Source organism: Cetorhinus maximus, chromosome 22, assembly GCF_964194155.1.
Source record: "Cetorhinus maximus chromosome 22, sCetMax3.hap1.1, whole genome shotgun sequence".
In the NCBI taxonomy this organism is placed as follows: Eukaryota; Metazoa; Chordata; class Chondrichthyes; order Lamniformes; family Cetorhinidae; genus Cetorhinus; species Cetorhinus maximus.
Genome location: NC_135900.1, coordinates 65,781,970 through 65,800,349, shown reverse-complemented (window position 1 = coordinate 65,800,349; position 18,380 = coordinate 65,781,970). Strand labels below are relative to the sequence as shown.

The 18,380-nt window shown below is 41.0% G+C and overlaps 2 protein-coding genes across 3 annotated transcripts in view; both read right to left on the bottom strand.

The window, feature by feature from the left end:
- Positions 1-1,809, bottom strand: part of yaf2 (YY1 associated factor 2) — a 207,923-nt gene extending 206,114 nt beyond the window's left edge. For both annotated transcript variants that reach the window (XM_078568463.1, XM_078568466.1), the window contains exon 1: positions 281-1,809. The gene's annotated coding sequence lies outside the window, so the exon portion shown is untranslated. The remainder of the gene's footprint in view (positions 1-280) is intronic.
- A 3,482-nt stretch (positions 1,810-5,291) lies between these two features.
- zcrb1 (zinc finger CCHC-type and RNA binding motif 1) overlaps positions 5,292-18,380 on the bottom strand; it is a 60,125-nt gene continuing 47,036 nt past the window's right edge. The window contains exon 9 of the mRNA XM_078568470.1: positions 5,292-5,513. Within this exon, the coding sequence (XP_078424596.1) occupies positions 5,373-5,513 (141 nt within the window). The 3' untranslated portion in view covers positions 5,292-5,372. The remainder of the gene's footprint in view (positions 5,514-18,380) is intronic.

Genomic DNA, 18,380 nt, shown 5'->3' with positions numbered 1-18,380 from the left:
GATCTTAAAGAATGTAATCATTAAAAGGGATGGCTGAATGCATCCTGTAAACTAATCCAAAGTGTCTGTGATTTGCAAACAATATTTTAATTTTGCAGGTCTGCAGCTATTGCATAGATAATTTTCTTAACTGTTGTGCCTTCACATATTTGAATACTGCATTTAGAACACTAATTTATACGTTGATAAAGAAAAGTGTGAGATACAATTTTCAATAGTTTTGAGATCGGGATCCTGGTTTTAAGAGAGTAATCCTGGTATGGAACAGTTGAGAGCTTACCTGCTGTACAACATGATAAATTGGTGCTTTATGCCTACAGCAATATGGCAGCTGGTAGTTTACAACCCCATGACATCACTGATGATTTAGTGCTTCTGCTCAGATGTCTATTTTTCTCTAACTGTGAAAGTAAAACCTGTAACCAATAGATTGATATGCAGTTGATTGGCAGGCTGTTCTGTCAGGTTTACAGAGATCAATGTACTTCTTTAAAAGAGAAATAATGCAATATTTAAATAAGATGTATTAGGAATAACAGAAATGTGTCCACATTAAAAAAACAGGGCTGGCAACTAAATATTGCAGGTTATAACAATCAGAAAGGCTGAGGAAGGAGGAGGTAATAGCAGTAGAGAAAGAGACATAGCTAACAGGATAGAAACAGAATCTATGCAGGCCGAAATAAATGACAAAGGATCAATCACATTAAGCGTATACTACAGACCACCAAATAATTGAAATAAGGTGGAGGAAGAAATGTGAAAGTGAATGTGAATGGAGTAAAGGACATAGAATAATAATCAAGAGAAATTGAAGTGATAGGGAAATAGGGTATGGGGCTTTGACAATGTGTACAGGACTCCTTTCTTGTCCAGTATGTAAAAGGTCCACCAACGAGGAGGGAACACTGTTGGATCTAGCATTAGCGAATGAACCAGAACAGATTAGAGAAGTGAGCTTTGGGGAACATGTAGGCAATAACAGCATAGCATTAAGTGGAATAATGCCAGAGTGGCCAGCAGCGCTCTGAACATAGTCAGAAGTGCAGGTCAGTTGTGCTCTCTGCCCAACACACAATGGGCATGACATGAGAAGAAATCAAAAAAGATTTGAAGACATTTACGATAGAAAAGGGGAGACAACTGAAAAACTAATCAGACTAAGAGAGGATAAAATCCCAGGTCCAAATGGATTGCATCTGCGCATATTATAAGGTAGGAAAGAGATAGCAGAGGTATTATTACATAAATTCATTAGAAAAGGCAATAGTGGCAGAGGACTGGTAGACAGATAATGTGAATCCAATATTTAAACTGGGACCTAGAACAAGTATTGGGAACTATAGACCAATTAGCTTAACATTGGTGGTAGGAAAGATAATGGAATCCTTCTTCAAAGATGCAATTGAAAACATCTCTAAATTATTTTTTCAATTTCTAAAGTCATGACTGATTTCAAATGAAGAGTTCATGCCTGACCAACGTTATCGAATTCTTTGAAGTAGTAATAGAAAGGCCAGGCAAGGATCGTGCAACGATGCAATATATTAGGATTTCTAAAGTTATGTGATAAGGTACTGCATAGTGGAGTCATGACTAAAGTCAGTCAAATGGAGTCAGGGGACAGGTAGCATAATTGGTAACACGCTGGCTAAAAAAAAGCAGGAAACAAGAGAGTAGGGGTTAAAGGTAGTTATTCAAACTGTTAAATGATGAGAAGTGGTGTTCCACAAGCATTGATGCTGGAACCACTGTTGTTCATCATTTACATAAATGAATCAGACTGGGGAATCTGAAATACAATTTCAAAATTTGCTCATGACACAAAATTCCGGGGGTGAGGAAGGCAAGAAGATAGTTAATACAGAGGAAATACAGGTAGATATTAACAAACTTGAAGAATGGGCATATAACTGGAAAATTAACTTTAATATAGACAAGTGAGAGATGGTACAAAGAATAGGAGAATAAGAAGGTCACCTATTCCTTGGGAAATAAGGACTTAGATGGGATCAATGAGCAGAGGGTTTCAGGAATGCAAATACACAAATCACAAACATAGTAATGCAGGTTAATAAGGCCCTTTTAAAAATGCAAACAAAGCATTGGGGCTCGTTTCTAGAAGGAAATAATTGAAAAGCAGAGAAGTTATGTTAAACTTAAATAGAACCTTGGTTAGACCACACTTGAGAGTACTGTAAATGGTTCTGGTCATCATATTATGTAAAAAAAAATTTGGAGAAGGTGCAAATTGATTGACTACGATAGTGGAATGGAGAGGTTACACTGATAAGGATTGATTGAACAGACTGTGTCTTCTCTAGAAAATGCAACCTTTGATGCCGAAATAGTTTACAACCACACATCCGCTCCATCAAAATAGTTTACTTCCACTTGTGTAACATTGTTCAACTTTGACCCTGCCTGATCATCTGCTGATAGTTATATGAAGAAAAGTGCGAGGAGGCTTGTGTAGAACATAAACACCTGCATGAACCTGTTGGGCCAATTGGTTAGTTTTTGTGCTGTAAATAACATACTATGTAAAAAGGTATGGGAGTAAGTGAATAAGACCACGAGGGTCTCAGGTTTCCCTGATCTGTACTGAGATAGCTAATCTCAGCAAGGAGTATAATGAATTTGCTATAACTGGATGTCAAGCAAGGACAACAGGCTCAATGTTTAGGCCAATGTTGTCCAATAGAAATTTGTGACTAACCATTGGTATCGCTACTATGACACCAATTGTGTCACATGCACAAATGTAAGTAGAAAATGCCATACATACGCACACAATCTACCACTGTTCAGTAACCACGGAAGTAAAGCACTTCAAAGAATACTTGAACTCTGCTTTTTTGTCTTAACATTTTACCAATAAATGCATAAAAAGGTAAAAGAGCACATGCATACAACATGTGAACGAGTGTTGTGATCACATGTCCAACAATGGTAGCTATTGCTCATTTTTTTATTCATGCACCAGAAATGCAGTTAGCCAGCTATGGATTCCCAATTAGCCACGTGTGGTTAACATGTTGGTCTGTCACATGGCCTTGCCATGAGTGAATGACCAAAAAGATACCCACTCAGAGCTACATTTCCTTTTTTCTTAAAAGGCAATCACTCAATTACTTCTGGGCTTGAGAAAAAATACCATAACCAAAATAGATTTTGTGCTGGACTCTAGGTGCCAATGAAAAGTGAAGTTTGAATTAAGTCAGCAGAAATTTTGCTCCAGCAGAAGCAAAAGGAGGCCAGGGAGATTCAGTCCAAAGTTTATAAGCACTAGGGATAGGCAAGTGGGTTGGGAGCAGAGGGCACAGTTAGGCCCAAGAACATCAGACCACCAGATACTAAATTATGCAGGATACTTTAAGTTGCACATGCTTAGCAGCAACAATGAGGGGTTAACCACCATCAATCACAGTTGATATATGATCACATGATACAATGGACTAATCATATCAGCCAAACTGACGAGAGTCAAAAAGATAGAAAATCCTTATTCAGTTGATTTTTTTTTATTTACATGCACCAGCTGATCTTCCACAGCATTTCTCATGGCAAGTCGGATGATGCTCTGCTTTACAACAACAGAAGTATTATCACATATACCACAATGTATTATTCCGCTGCTAAGTTGGAGTTGTGTTTAAGCAGATCTGTCCCTTTTCCCAGATCTGTCAAGCTTTTTGTCTTTGTAGGCTGCTTAGATACAAAATTTAGATCATTGCAGCTATCTTATAAAGGGTGAATTACAATCGCCATTAATTTACACATATCTCAAGCAGTGGATAGAAATGATTGTTGGTATTTTAATTATGTATTTATTTACCAAATGAGACAATAGTATCAAGAACAGCCCTTTCTAAACTACCAGACCCATGAAATTAAAAGCATATACCAGCAAGTAAGAAATGTACAAATAAAGCATTTGTGGGCCAATCTATCAGGGCTTATAGGTTGCTAATGGCCAATGTGCTGTAAGTTGAACACAACTGTGTTTAGTCCACAAAGTCAAGTTACTGTCAGAGATGGATCCTGAAGTCAGTGTTCCATGACTGGTGGGGAAAATTCCAGTTTGGAAGCCACTTGCAACTTTCCAGCTCAAGATCAGGGTAAAACACCATGGAATAATAGCCATTCTTTCTGAAAAGCAATGTTTAACTCTGAAATCGTGATACATGGGTTCAAAGCTTTCATATAGAAGTTTTAATGAAAAGTAAATCGACTTGAAATGTTAACTGTGTTTCTCTCTCCGCAGGTGCTGCCTGACCTGCTGAGTATTTCCAGCATTTTCTGTTTTTATTTTAGATTTCTGGAGTATTTTGATTTTGCTTTCATAGATAGTTGAGCCAAATATGTGACATATGAAATGCAACAATTAACAGTAAAAATACAATGTGAATAATTATTAACAGTTTAAAGATACAATCCAGTAACTGGACTGCAGGATTACTAAAGCAAAAACTAAAAAAAAAGAAAAATTCCATTAAAATTGAATTGACTACATTTGCGATGCATTAAAGAGAAATCACAGTGACCTCAGAGTTCATAGTCAATGATAATTATGTAGTAGAGTGAGAACGAACTGTTCAAATTGTTGGAACAAGGGAAGAACTTGGAAGGCGCTTTGCCTTCCCACAATCCTAAGTTTTGAGAGTCCTTGTTATTCATTCCTAATGCCATCAGAACCAACTGAGAATCGCTGTCTGATACATCATAGCTAACTAATATGGGAAAACTATGATAAATGGAAAAAGAATCTATAATTATGACAACTATACAATATCCTCCTACATATTTTAAAACATTGGAACTGTGATTTTGAATGAAAATTAATTTCCCCTTCCATTTATTCAAATGATGAAACAATTTTGCTTTGTTTACATACTTAAAATGTAAAGAATTATTTCTCCAAGGGGATGAAAACAATTTTGCCCAGGTTATAACCAACGCCTCTATGATTGTGGCCATAACGGACTGGAATTTCAGTCCATGGCCCACGAAAGCTCTCAGTCAGTAGTTAAATATGGCTACAACAGACAAAAACAGCCTGTTCAGGAGCTTTTACTGTGCGGAGACTTGTGCAGCAATTTGAGTCGAAAGCTGTCTGCATGCATCTTCACAATCCCTCCACTGTGTGGAGGACTTAATTTCGAGTAAATGACTATGAATAAAGGATGTATTTAAAAAGAAAAGCTCAAATATTACAAAAAGTATCAAAATATCCAGTCCACATATTTGTAATGCTTGTCGGTACTTCATGAAAGCCTCGAACTGTGGTCTAAAATAATCTGGACTTTATTTTTAACACCAGTTCCCAATTTAAATACATTTGTACTCCTCATTGTTACATAAATCAATATCTAATCACTCAGTTCCTCTTCATCACTGAAATATGCACTCTTTTTAATTCGTGGACGTTTCGACAGTTCAGATGTTGAACATTCACTTGCATCACCAGCAGTCTGTTTACGTCTAAGTTCTTCCTCCTCAATTTTTGCTTGCTGTTGAGAACAAGTATTAAGATATTATTAGGATATTGATGTTATTCATTTATTTTAGAACACCTCATCCCACATAGACACTTATCAATTCAAATTCTCTGGATTGCTTGTCCAATATGTTAACTGTTGCTTAACCAAGTACCCATGGGCTGCAATTTCAAATTCTACCATGGTGAATTCTACAATAATGTATTTAATAAACCTGGTAATTTATTAGATAGCAGCAGAAAAAGGGCGATCAAAGCTGCTGACTTATTAATACTCTTCAGGAAGTGGAACTGCTACCTTTACGCAGTCTGGTCCATACATAACTTCTGTCCATCAAAACGATCATCCTCACTCACCTTGGTCTCCTCCATCACCATCCTTGGGTATGTCCTGACTCTCTAGCAAGATGGTAGGTGTGGGACTGGAACCTCAGCATTGACGCTAGACCTCATGAAGGATCATGGGTTCAAGTCAAACAAACCACTAACTAATTCCCAAATTTAAGGCTCCCCAGAACACCACTCGGTAGAAGCAGTGATGGAAGCAAGAGAACAGAAAGTAGCTCGAGTCGGGGATTACAATTTTCACCACTAAAAGCAGCTGTGTTACCACCATTGACCAAGCTGGCTGAGTCCTCCAGACGTTACAACCAGACTGCACCTCCATCAGATGGTGAGGGGTTCTGCACACAACTAACCTACTTAACCTTGGTCTACCTATCACAGACATGGCTGTCACTACTGCATAATTGCTGTGAAGGCAGCAGGGGCACTCTTGTCTAGGTAGTGTGGTATTACCACCACATTGAGCTAGACAAGCTAAACAAGCTAACAAACCTAGCAGTTCAAAATTGTGCATTCATGAGCAGCAGCCACACCACAGGCTCCATGGTCCTGCGTACTTTCATTCCACCATCACCATCAATTCAGGACAACAACTAGTTTAATGGGGATTGTAGAAAGGCATACCAGGAGCAGCATCAGGCATACCTTTGTATGAAGCTGCAACCTAATGAAGCTACAATACAAGGTTATCTGCATGATAAACAACAAAGTTCAACAAATTAGACGAACAACATCTCAGTTGTAGTGTTCAAAACCTATTCACCAGAAATAAATCAGCCCTGATGCCAAGACATTCCAATGTAATGATGACTCTATGTAATGAGGAAAATTGCACCGAAATATGCTATATACAAAAAACATGCACAAATATTCCTGGCCAGTTACTGCCCTATCAGACTCCTCATAATCATCAGCAACACGTTCAAAAGGAGCCATTGAAGTTCTTTTGGGTGTCCTGGCCACTTATCCCTCAATAAATATACAAAAAGACTGGACCACGAGGTGATTATTGTTTACTAAAACCCGCTTTCACAGCCATATTTCCTTTCTCAGTGACTGTCTCCGTCTCCGACTCACCCCACGTGGATTTCAACTGAAATTCCATCCCTCTTGTTTCGAACCCACCCAGGATTACAGGTATCTCCGGGACATAAAACGTTTCTCGGACTGCTGTTCCCGTCACATTCTGAGATCCACACTCAGTGCCATGCGCCGCCATATGAACACACTCGGCCTCTCCCTCCAGCAGCACTGCCGCACCCTTTTTCAAAGCTGTGCGTGCCCCCAGTTTCATTTTATTCTTCTTCTCATCCGACGCCTCAACAAGAAACTTTTTCTCTTTCTCTCAAGTGCTAAGGAACGCAAGCTCCAACAACTTATCGACACCAACACCCATCTAGGACCCTCCACCCCTGCCTGTCCCTCCGTCCCCACCCCATCTTCCAATCCCAGCCCTGGCCGCGAATTCACTATACCCCCTGACCTTCCCCTCTCCGATGCTGAACGTTCAGTGCTCAGCAAAGGACTTAGTTTCATACCCTTACGCCCTCATCTCAATGAATTTCGGGCTCGGCACGATGCTGAACTCTTCTTCCACCGTCTTCGTCTCCGTGCTCACTTCTTTGGGCAGGAGTCCTCTCCCCGTTCAACGGATCCTTTTACCCACCTCCAATATTCTCCCTCCACCTGGAGCCCGCCCTCTGGATTCTTACCTTCTCTTGATCTTTTCATTGAGAACTGTCGGCGTGACATTTCTCTGCTCCTCTTACCCATTCTAATCTGTCTCTCTCTAAACTTACTGCACTCCGTTCTCTCAGGTCCAACCCCAACATTGTCATCAAACTCGCTGACAAGGGTGGTGCTGTTGTTGTCTGGCGCACTGACCTCTACCTCGCGGAGGCTGAGCGTCAACTCGCAGACACTTCCTCCTACCTCTCCCTGGACCATGACCCCACCACTGAACATCAAGCCATTGTTTCCAGGACTGTCACTGACCTCATCTCCTCTGGAGATCTTCCTCCCACAGCTTCCAACCTGATAGTCGCCCAACCTCAGACGGCCCGCTTCTACCTCCTACCCAAAATCCACAAACAGAACTGTCCCGGCAGACCGATCGTGTCAGCCTGTTCCTGCCCCACGGAACACATTTCTCGTTATCTTGACTCCCTTCTCTCTCCCCTTGTCCAGTCCCTTCCCACCTACATCCGTGATTCCTCTGACACCTTACGTCACATCAACAATTTCCAGTTCCCTGAACCCAACCGCTTCCTCTTCACCACGGACGTCCAATCCCTCTACACCTCCATCCCCCACCAGGATGGTCTGAGGGTCCTTAGCTTCTTCCTTGAACAGAGGCCCGAACAATCCCCATCCACCACTACTCTCCTCCATCTGGCTGAACTTGTTCTCACACTGAACAATTTCTCCTTTAACTCCTCTCACTTCCTCCAAATAAAAGGTGTGGCTATGGGTACCCGCATGGGCCCCAGCTATGCCTGTCTCTTTATGGGGTATATGGAACATTCCTTGTTCCAGTCCTACTCCGGCCCCCTCCCACAACTCTTTCTCCGGTACATCGATGATTACTTCGGTGCTGCTTCATGCTCTCGTCGGGACCTGGAAAAATTTATTAATTTTGCTTCCAATCTCCACCCCTCCATCATTTTCACATGGTCCATCTCTGACACTTCCCTTCCCTTCCTTGACCTCTCTGTCTCAATTTCTGGTGATAGACTGTCCACCAATATCCATTACAAGCCTACCGACTCCCACAGCTACCTCGACTACAGCTCCTCACACCCCGCTTCCTGTAAGGACTCCATCCCATTCTCTCAGTTCCTTCGCCTCCGTTGCATCTGTTCTGATGATGCTACCTTCAAAAACAGTTCCTCTGACATGTCCTCCTTCTTCCTTAACTGAGGTTTTCCACCCACGGACATTGACAGGGCCCTCAACCGTGTCCGGCCCATCTCCTGCGCATCCGCCCTCACGCCTTCTCCTCCCTCCCAGAAACATGAGAGGGTCCCCCTTGTCCTCACTTATCGCCCCACCAGCCTCCGCATTCAAAGGATCATCCTCCGCCATTTCCGCCAACTCCAGCATGATGCCACCACCAAACACATCTTCCCTTCACCCCCCCTGGCAGCACTCCGTAGGAATCGTTCCCTCCGGGACACCCTGGTCCACTCCTCCATCACCCCCTACTCCTCAACCCCCACCTATGGCACCTCCCCATGCCCACGCAGAAGATGCAACACCTGCCCCTTCACTTCCTCTCTCCTCACCGTCCAAGGGCCCAAACACTCCTTTCAAGTGAAGCAGCATTTCACTTGCATTTCCTCTAACTTAGTCTACTGTATTCGTTGCTCCCAATGCGGTCTCCTCTACGTTGGAGAGACCAAACGTAAACTGGGCGACCGCTTTGCAGAACACCCGCAAGAAAGACCCAAACCTCCCTGTCGCTTGCCATTTTAACACTCCACCCTGCTCTCTTGCCCACATGTCTATCCTTGGCTTGCTGCATTGTTCCAGTGAAGCCCAATGCAAACTGGAGGAACAGCACCTCATCTTCCGACTAGGCACTTTACAGCCTTCCGGACTGAATATTGAATTCAACAACTTTAGATCTTGAACTCCCTCCCCCATCCCCACCCCCTTTCCGTTTCTTCCCCCTCCCTTTTGTTTTTTCCATTAATTTATATAGATTTTTCTTTTCCCACCTATTTCCATTATTTTTAAATCTGTAATGCCCTGTCAGTCTTTCCAGCCCACCCCCACTTGAGTGTCCTGCCATCCATTCTTAATTAGCACATTCTCTTAGATAATATCACCACCTTTAACACGTCTTTGTTCCTTTGTCTGTGACATCTTTTGATTATCTGCTCCTAACACTGCTTGCTTGTCCCTACTACCCACCCCCCCAACATCTCTCCCCCCACCTTAAACCAGCTTATATTTCACTCCTCTCCTAACTTTACTCAGTTCTGCTGAAGGGTCATGAGGACTTGAAACGTCAATTCTTTTCTTCTCCGCCGATGCTGCCAGACCTGCTGAGTTTTTCCAGGTAATTCTGTTTTTGTTTTGTCATTATAACCTTACTGTGTGAAAATTGGCTGCAGCATTTGTTACATTACAAGATACACTTAAAAGTACTTAATTGACTGTACAATACTTAAAACTAAGTTTTTTTTAATACTGTGGTACCATGAAGTGACATCTACTCATCAATAACCATGTCACTGAATTTCCACGTAAGTTCTGCCAGAACCACTTAGCTCCAGAGCTCCTCACTGCCTTGAGCAAGACAGGAATGCAAGAGCTAAAAGAATCATCCTCAAAATTAAGGCAGCATTTTATTAGCTAAGAAGAGTCTTATCAGAATTGAGCATAACAGAGTCAAGGGAAAACTGTCCAATGGCTGCAGTCAAGACTGACACAAAAGGACGACAGACATAGTTATCGGCAACCAATGATTGCAACTTCAAGCGGTCTTGGACCAACCATTTTCAACTGCTTCATCATTAACTTTCTTTCCATAATACTGTTCCATAATTATTCTACAGCATTCAGCTCCACTCACAACTCATCCAATAATTAAGCAGCCCATGTCAGCCTACAGTATGAACTACTAGATGGCGGAGTGAAAGGCAGATAATTTGTGCTACCTCCAACAAAGGAAAAAATGGACTCAGGTTTCCTCTGATGGAAAAGGTAGTGCTATTTTGCAAGTTGGAGAACCATTGGGACAAAGACTGAAGCAGTTTAAGATGACATCATTAACACTTCTGGGCAACAACTAGGGCTAGACAATAAATGTAGCTTTGCCAGCATTACATATATACTGAGAATAATTAAAAAAAAACATGATATGCCAGTTTATAAATGACATCAGTATTCTGCTGCCAAGGTAGAATTATGTTTAAGCTACTTTGTCCCTTTAAGGCTGGAATAATACATACCTAAGTGTAAACAAAAGAAAGCAAAGATGAAGTAAATCATCTGTCTTTATTTCGAAATTAAAGTCTCTGAAGTTTAAAAAAATGTAAAGTAATTTTGATGAGATTTTACTACAAAAAGCTTCTTGGAGTTCATCTTCAATTTTGTTTTGAATTCAATAGGGGAAAAAAGCTCAGAATTCCTTAAACATGAGGGAAAACGCCATTTATATTGAACATGCTGATGCATGCTGGAATATAGACAAAACCTGTGACACTTTGGAAACTGTACATACAAGAGAAGTTGGTAACATCATGTCAAATGATAGTCCTGGGGAAAATATCAATTTTAAGTTTAGGTTTTTGAGAGAAGCTGAAGCCTCTGAGTAAAAATCTTAAATAAAAGTTAATTATAAAATTATCTTTTGTACCTTTAAGGTTAACCAAATGATGTGAAGTCAACAATTTTAAACATTTTTAGAATAGAAACCTTATTCAGATGCAGAAGTAGTCGGGCTGATGAGAGAAATTAGATGAAAAATATTGAGCGATTTGATTGTTTCAATTTTTTTAACTGGTAGATATAAAATCTTATACAATTGTGACTATAAGACAAAAAGTTGAAGGAGCAGAAGTAGGTCATTCGGCCCATTGAGCCTGCTCTGCCATTCAATGAGATCATGGATGATCTGATAATCCTCAGTTCCACTTTCCTGCCTTTTCCCCATAACCCTTGATTCCCTTACTGATTAAAAATCTGTCTCACTCAGCCTTGAATATACTTAACGACCCAACCTCTACAGCTCTCTGCGGTAAAGAATTCCACAGAATCACTACCCTCTGAGAGAAGAAATTCCTCCTCATCTCTGTTTTAAATGGGCAACCCCTTACTCAGAGATTGTGCCCTCTGGTCCTAGACTCCCCCACAAGGGGAAACAACCTCTCAGCATCTACCCTGTCAAGCCCCCTAAGAATTTTATATGTTTCAATAAGGTCGCCTCTCATTCTTCTAAACTCCGATGAGTGCAGGCCCAACCGACTCAACCTCTCGAAATAAGAAAATCCTTCCATGCGCGGAATCAACCTAGTGAACCTTTTCTGGACTGCCTCCAATGCCAGTATATCGTTCCTTAGACAAGGGGCCCAAACTGTTCACAGTATTCTAGATGTGGTCTAACTAGTGCTTTGTATAGTTTTAGCAAGACTTCCCTATTTTTATACTACACTCCCTTTGAAATAAAGGCCAAAATTCCATTTGCCTTCCGTATTACCTGTTGAACTTGTATGTTAGCTTTTTGGGATTCATGCACAAGGACTCCCAAATCCCTCTGTGCTGCAACCTTCTGCAGTCTTTCTCCATTTAAATAATATTCAGCTCCTCTATTCTTCCTGCCAAAGTGCATAACCTCATGTTCCCACATTATATTCCATCTGCCACTTTTTTGCCCACTCACTTAACCTGTTTATATCCCTCTATAGCCTCCTTGTGTCATCCTCACCATTTGCCTTCCCACCTATTTTTGTATGATCCGCAACTTTGGTGATAGTACTTTCATTTCCCTCATCTAAGTCATTAATATATATTGTTAATAATTGAGGCCCCAGCACTGATCCCTGTGGCACTCCACTAGTTGCAGGTTGCTATCCTGAAAATGTCCCTTCGCATCCCAACTCTGTCTTCTAGTAGTTAGCCAATCCTCTATCCATGCTAATATACTACCCCCAACGCCATGGGCTTTTAACTTATTGTGGCCTTACATGCAGTACCTTATCAAACACCTTTTGGAAATCCAAATATATATTACATCTACTGGTTCCCCTTTATCTATCCTGCTTGTTACCTCCTCAAAAGAATTCTAATAAATTTGTCAGGCATGATTTCCTCTTCATGAAGCCATGCTGACTCTGCTTAATTAGATTATGTAATTCTAAATGCTCTGCTATTACAATTATAATAGCCTCTAACATTTTCCCAATGATGGATGTTAAGCTAACTGGCCAATAGTTACCTGTTTTTTGCCTTCCTCCCTTTTTGAATAAGGGTGTTACACTGGCAGTTTTCCAATTGTCTGGGACTTTTCCAGAACCTGAGGATTCTTGGAAGATTACTACCAGTGCATCCACTCTCTCTGTAGTGACTTTCTTTAATATCCCAGGATGCAACCCATCAGGTCCAGGAGACTTATCGGCCTTTAGCCCCATTAGTTTCCCCATACTTTTTCTCTAGTGATAGTTAATGTATTTATTTCCTCACCCTTTTTTACCCCTTGATTATTTAGTATTGGAATGCTATTAGAATCGTCTTTCTGTTAAGACTGAAGCAAAGTATTTATTCAACTCTGTCATTTCCTGGTTCCCCATTATTATTTCCCGAGCCTCATTCTGTAAAGGGCCTATGTTCACTTTGGTCTCTCTCTTCCTTTTTATATATTTAAAGAAGCTCTTATTGTCCATTTTTAAATTACTTGCTACTTTACCCTCACAGTTTATTTTCACCCTTTTTTATTTTGGCCATCTTTTGTTGGTTTTTAAAACTTTCCCAATCCTCTGGCTTACCACTCATCTTTTCCACATTGTATGTATTTTCTTTTAATTTGATACTATCCTTAACTTCCTTAGTTAACCATGGTTGGTTTATTCCCTTCCTTGAATCCTTCTTCCTCACCGGGATATATCTTTGTTGTGAGCCATGAACTAATTTCTTAAACATCTGCCATTGTTCATCAACTGTTTTCTCTGCTAAAATCCTATCCCAGTCCACTCCAGCCAACTCTGCCCTCATTCCTTTTTGATTACCCTTATTTAAGTTTAGCACAGTTGTTTCCGACCCAAGTTTCTCACTCTCAAACTGAATGCTAAATTCTACCATGTTATGGTCACTGTTTTCGAGGGGATCTTTTTTGCTCTGAGATCATTTATTAAACCTGCCTCATTACACATTACCAGATCAAAAATAGCCTGATCCCTGGTTGGATCCACAACATATTGTTCTAGGAAACTGTCCTAAATACACTATGAATTCTTGCTCGTGGTTACCTCTGACAATTTGATTTTCCCGATCTACATGAGGATTAAAGTCACCCATTGTTAATGTACTGCCTTTTTTACAAGCGCTCATTATCTCCTGATTTATTCTCTGTCCTACAGTATAGCTACTGTTCGGGGGGCCTATAGGCTACTCCCACCAGTGTCTTCTTCCCCTGGTTATTTCTTACCTCCACCCATATTGATTCTACATCTTCCGATCCAAGATCCTTTCTTGCTATCGTACTTATTCCATCTCGTACTAACAAAGTTACCCCACCACCCTTTCCTTCCTGCTTGTCCTTTCGAAAAATCACAAACCCCTGAATATTTAGTTCCCGGCTTTGATCTCCTTGTAACCACGTCAACTATTTTTCATTTTTCCCAATCGTGTGACACACATGAAAGTCATGCCATTGTACTGTGGACGCTAGTGAATCTCTTGTGATGTTATTGAGGCTGAATTGTAGAATTCATCATTTTGCCAAGTAATACACAATACATTTGTATGGAAACTGAATTACTCATGCTATAATTGCATCCACTTCATTTTTATGTCACACTTGGCTTTTGCACTTTTTAATTGGCTGAAATAAAAAAGGTTACAACCGTTATGAAAAGGAATCAGAAAAATCTACCAATAAAAAATATATTATTTGGTATTCTAGGATTTTTGGCTGTTTTGAAGTTCAAAATCACAGTACCTCAACTTTTCAATTCTTTACATATTTAATTTTTATTCGTTATCTTTTTAACAGCCCCTGTTGCAAAGGAAGATATTAAAATAGCAAATTGGAGGTTTCAGACTTCAGGAGAACTGAGACAGACTGGTGAAATGGATGGACATATGCAGATGCAATTCAATGCACAGAAGTGTAAAGTGCTGCTTTTTGGTAGGAAGAATGAGGACATCACAAGAGATTCACTAGCGTCCACAGTACAATGGCATGACTTTCAAGTGTGTCACATGATTGGGAGAAATTAAAAATAGTCACAATTCTATAAGATATTCTATCAACCAGTAAAAAAACCACAGAAACTGAAACAATCAAATCGCTCAATGTTTTTCATCCAATTGCTGTCAGCAGTCTGACTACTTCTGCATCTAAATAAGGTTTCTATTCTAAAAAGGCTTAAAACTGTTGACAATCATTTGGTTAATCTTAAATATACGAAAGATAATTTTATAGTTGACTTTCATTTAAGGGGGTTAATTTTAATAAGGGGGTGCAAGAACAGAAATACCTTGGTGGGTATAAATCTTTGAAATTAACATGACAAGTTGAGAAGGTGGTTAAAAAGTATATGGAATCTTTGGTTTTATAAATAGAGACAAGAGTTAATTAAAAAAAGGAAGTTATACTAAACTTTATAAAGCACTGGTTAGGCTCTAGCTGGAGTACTGTATCATTTCTAGGCACCACACTTAAGTAAAAATATAAAGACCTGAGAAAGGATGCACAGAAGACTTACTAGACTGGTATCAGGGATGTGGAAGTTCAGTTACATGGAGAGACTAGAAAAGCTGGGGTTGTTCTTCTTAAAGCAGAAAAGGTTACGGAGAGATTTGATAGAGCTGTTCAAAATCATGCATGATTTTGATAGAGTTATGAAGGAGAAACGGTTTCCAGTGTCAGCAGATCAGCAATCCGAGGACACAGATTTAAAGGTAACCGCCAAAAGAACCAGAGGCGAGATGAGAGGAAACTTATTCACACAGAAAGTTGTAATGATCTGGAATGTGCTGCCTGAAAGATTGGTGGCAACAGAATCAATAGCAGCTTTCAAAAGGTAATTGGATATTTAGGAGGAAAAAGTTTAATTGGATAGCTGTCAAAGAACCAACTCAGGCACAACAGGCTAAATGGCCTCCTTTTGATTTGTATCATTCTATGATTCTATGAAATAATTTCCTTAAATTATTTAGCTGTCACTCTTTCTCCTCCTCCTGCCCTGAAAGTGGTGACTCGATGCTTAGGTCTAATTTCACATACACTGGCACTGTCCAGTACCTCACAAATTGACTTTCTTCACAAATGGGCCCAGACAGTATGGATATTTTATTAAATCATGAAGAGCAACACATGCGAGCTTCATGCTGTCCTAAACCAAAAAAAAGGGCAATGATTCACGCTCATAATTGTTATTTGGCGTTAGCTGTTGCAGTTTGCATTTACGGACTTCGGATGAGAAAAGGATCAAGGTTGTCTACAATTGTCCCTGCAGTCCAATAACCTATCACTCTGGGCACAATACTGAAAGATGGTTGGCACTAATGGAACCTAATGTCAGAAAAGAATTGAGGCTTCCAGCAGACAAAGGGAGGAGAGAAAAACAGAACAGAAAAATGCACTTATTATGATGAAAAGTGATAAAATCCTTCTATTTAGCTCCGTGATCAGCAAACTACTTGTTCAAAACCTCCTTCTGACCATAGTCTAGTTGCACATGTTTCATAAGTTCCTAAGCTTAGAGTCCATGCTTGGAAGCCAAATATCTCTGGGGTCAGCCCTACGTACAACAACCCAATGGTCATTCCAGGACGCCCCATAGCCAGTTCTGGGGCAGGCAGCAGGCTACCTACACATTCACAGGTGATGTATGACTCACTAATACCAGACAGCAAAGGCACTAACAAAGTCAAATCCTCATTAGGACTGAAGACAGGGTTAATAAACAACTGTGGGCGGAATCTTTTGGTTTGTCCCTCGTTGCTATCATTTTCAGGTCAGGAACCTGATCAATCAATTTGTGAGATTTGCTATGGCTCTTTCTCAGAGCAACAACATTAACATCCTACCTCCAGGTTCCCTAATTAATCATAAAAGGGTGGGCAGGGTGAGTGCTTAAACAATGAAGGATCTCTATTTAAAAGGACCTGGCAAGATCTCAATGGCAGCAGTGATTTCAGCACTCAGTTACCATGGGAAGGAACAAAGAGCTGTAGAATGGAAGGGAGACATGGAAAGGCTGCCCCACAGGTTCTCAGACTTGTCCCTGGAGGTGATGATTAATGCATTTAGGGCACAAAGTCTTCTTTTCTGAGGATGATAGAACAGCAAGCCTCACCATGCAGGTGTGGCTGCAAGTCACAGAGACCGTCAGCAGCCAAAGTATGGTGCCAAGGACCTGGATCCAGTGCCAAAAAGGTTTAGTGACCTAATACACTCCAGAGTATTCGGCAATTCTCTGCTGGTGGCCATCACTCTCTCACCTGTCTAGCATTCTTTTGTACAGCACTCCTCTGATAAACACACCTTGCTGGCGTACACATTACTTTCTCTCCAGCCTCCACCTCAAATCTGCATCTCAACAGACATCACTCTCACACACCCTCACATCCACTCCTTCCAGTCCCCCTCTTCAAGTAATAATCCTCTATCCTCAGCAATCGGTTCATTCCTCACACTCCCAACTGCCTTTTCACATTGCAAGAGAAGAGAGCCCACAACTCCAGGGAGAGGCAGAGAACTGGGGTTGGAGCTGCAGGAGGAAGATGCTCTCGAGATTGGCAGGATGGCACCAGTATAGACCATTGGTGATGGAGATATGGGGGTGGGCCAGAGATCTGGCATTAAATTATCACATTGCCACTTGGCACTTAACTGTCACTCACGTTGAATGGATGTCATCAATAAATTAAATGTCACAATCTGTATTAGGCTAAATTGGAACCCAATTATACCTACTTTCAGCACTAACCCATATATTTTAACTTCCACGGGTGCATTGACGGTGCTGATAGGGGAGCCCAAGGAGTCCTCAGAGAAGAACCAGCATGGACGGTGCACTATCACATGACTCCTGTGCAGCCTCCAGCAGTGCAGATGCACAAATATCAGTGGGTTCAGATTCTCAAATAGAAGGGATGGCACATGGTGACGAGTAAATCACGAGCAGGAGCAAGTGCTGCAGACAGGGATAACAGTGGAGAGCCCCCGCAGGGTGCAGGACACTTCAAGCTTAGTTCAGCTGGACACATATCTGAGCCTTGGGGGGCTGCACAAAGGGTATTTGTGGATTAGCAATGCGAAATGCGTGTTTCTGGCAGAATTTCCAGATGCAGTGCTAACCCTTGCACAGAAAATAGAGGAGTTCCTCTCCAGCAGAGTGCTATGATGTCTCAGGTATTTGCACTGATGACTACCTCCATTGCAATAGTAGCCAACTTCATGGAGAATCAGACACAGTAAGCCATTGAATTCATGATGGCCCCGATTAATGGCCAATGGGATAAAGTCTCCACTGGTTGGAGTCATACCTAGCACAAAGGAAGATGGTTAAAGGCCAATCATCTCAGTCCCAGGACATTGTTCTTGGAGTTCCTCAGAGTAGCGTCCTAGGACCAACCATCTTCAGCTACTTCATCAATGACCTTCCTTCCATGATAAATTCAGAAGTGGAGATATTTGCTGATGATTTCAAAAAGTTTAGTACCATTCGTAATTTCTCAGATACTAAAGCAGTCCGTGCCAATATGCAACAAGACCAGGGCAACATTCAGGCTTAGGCTTTTAAGTAGCAAGTAACATTTGTACCACACAAATGCCAGGCAAAGACCATTTTCAAAAAAAGGC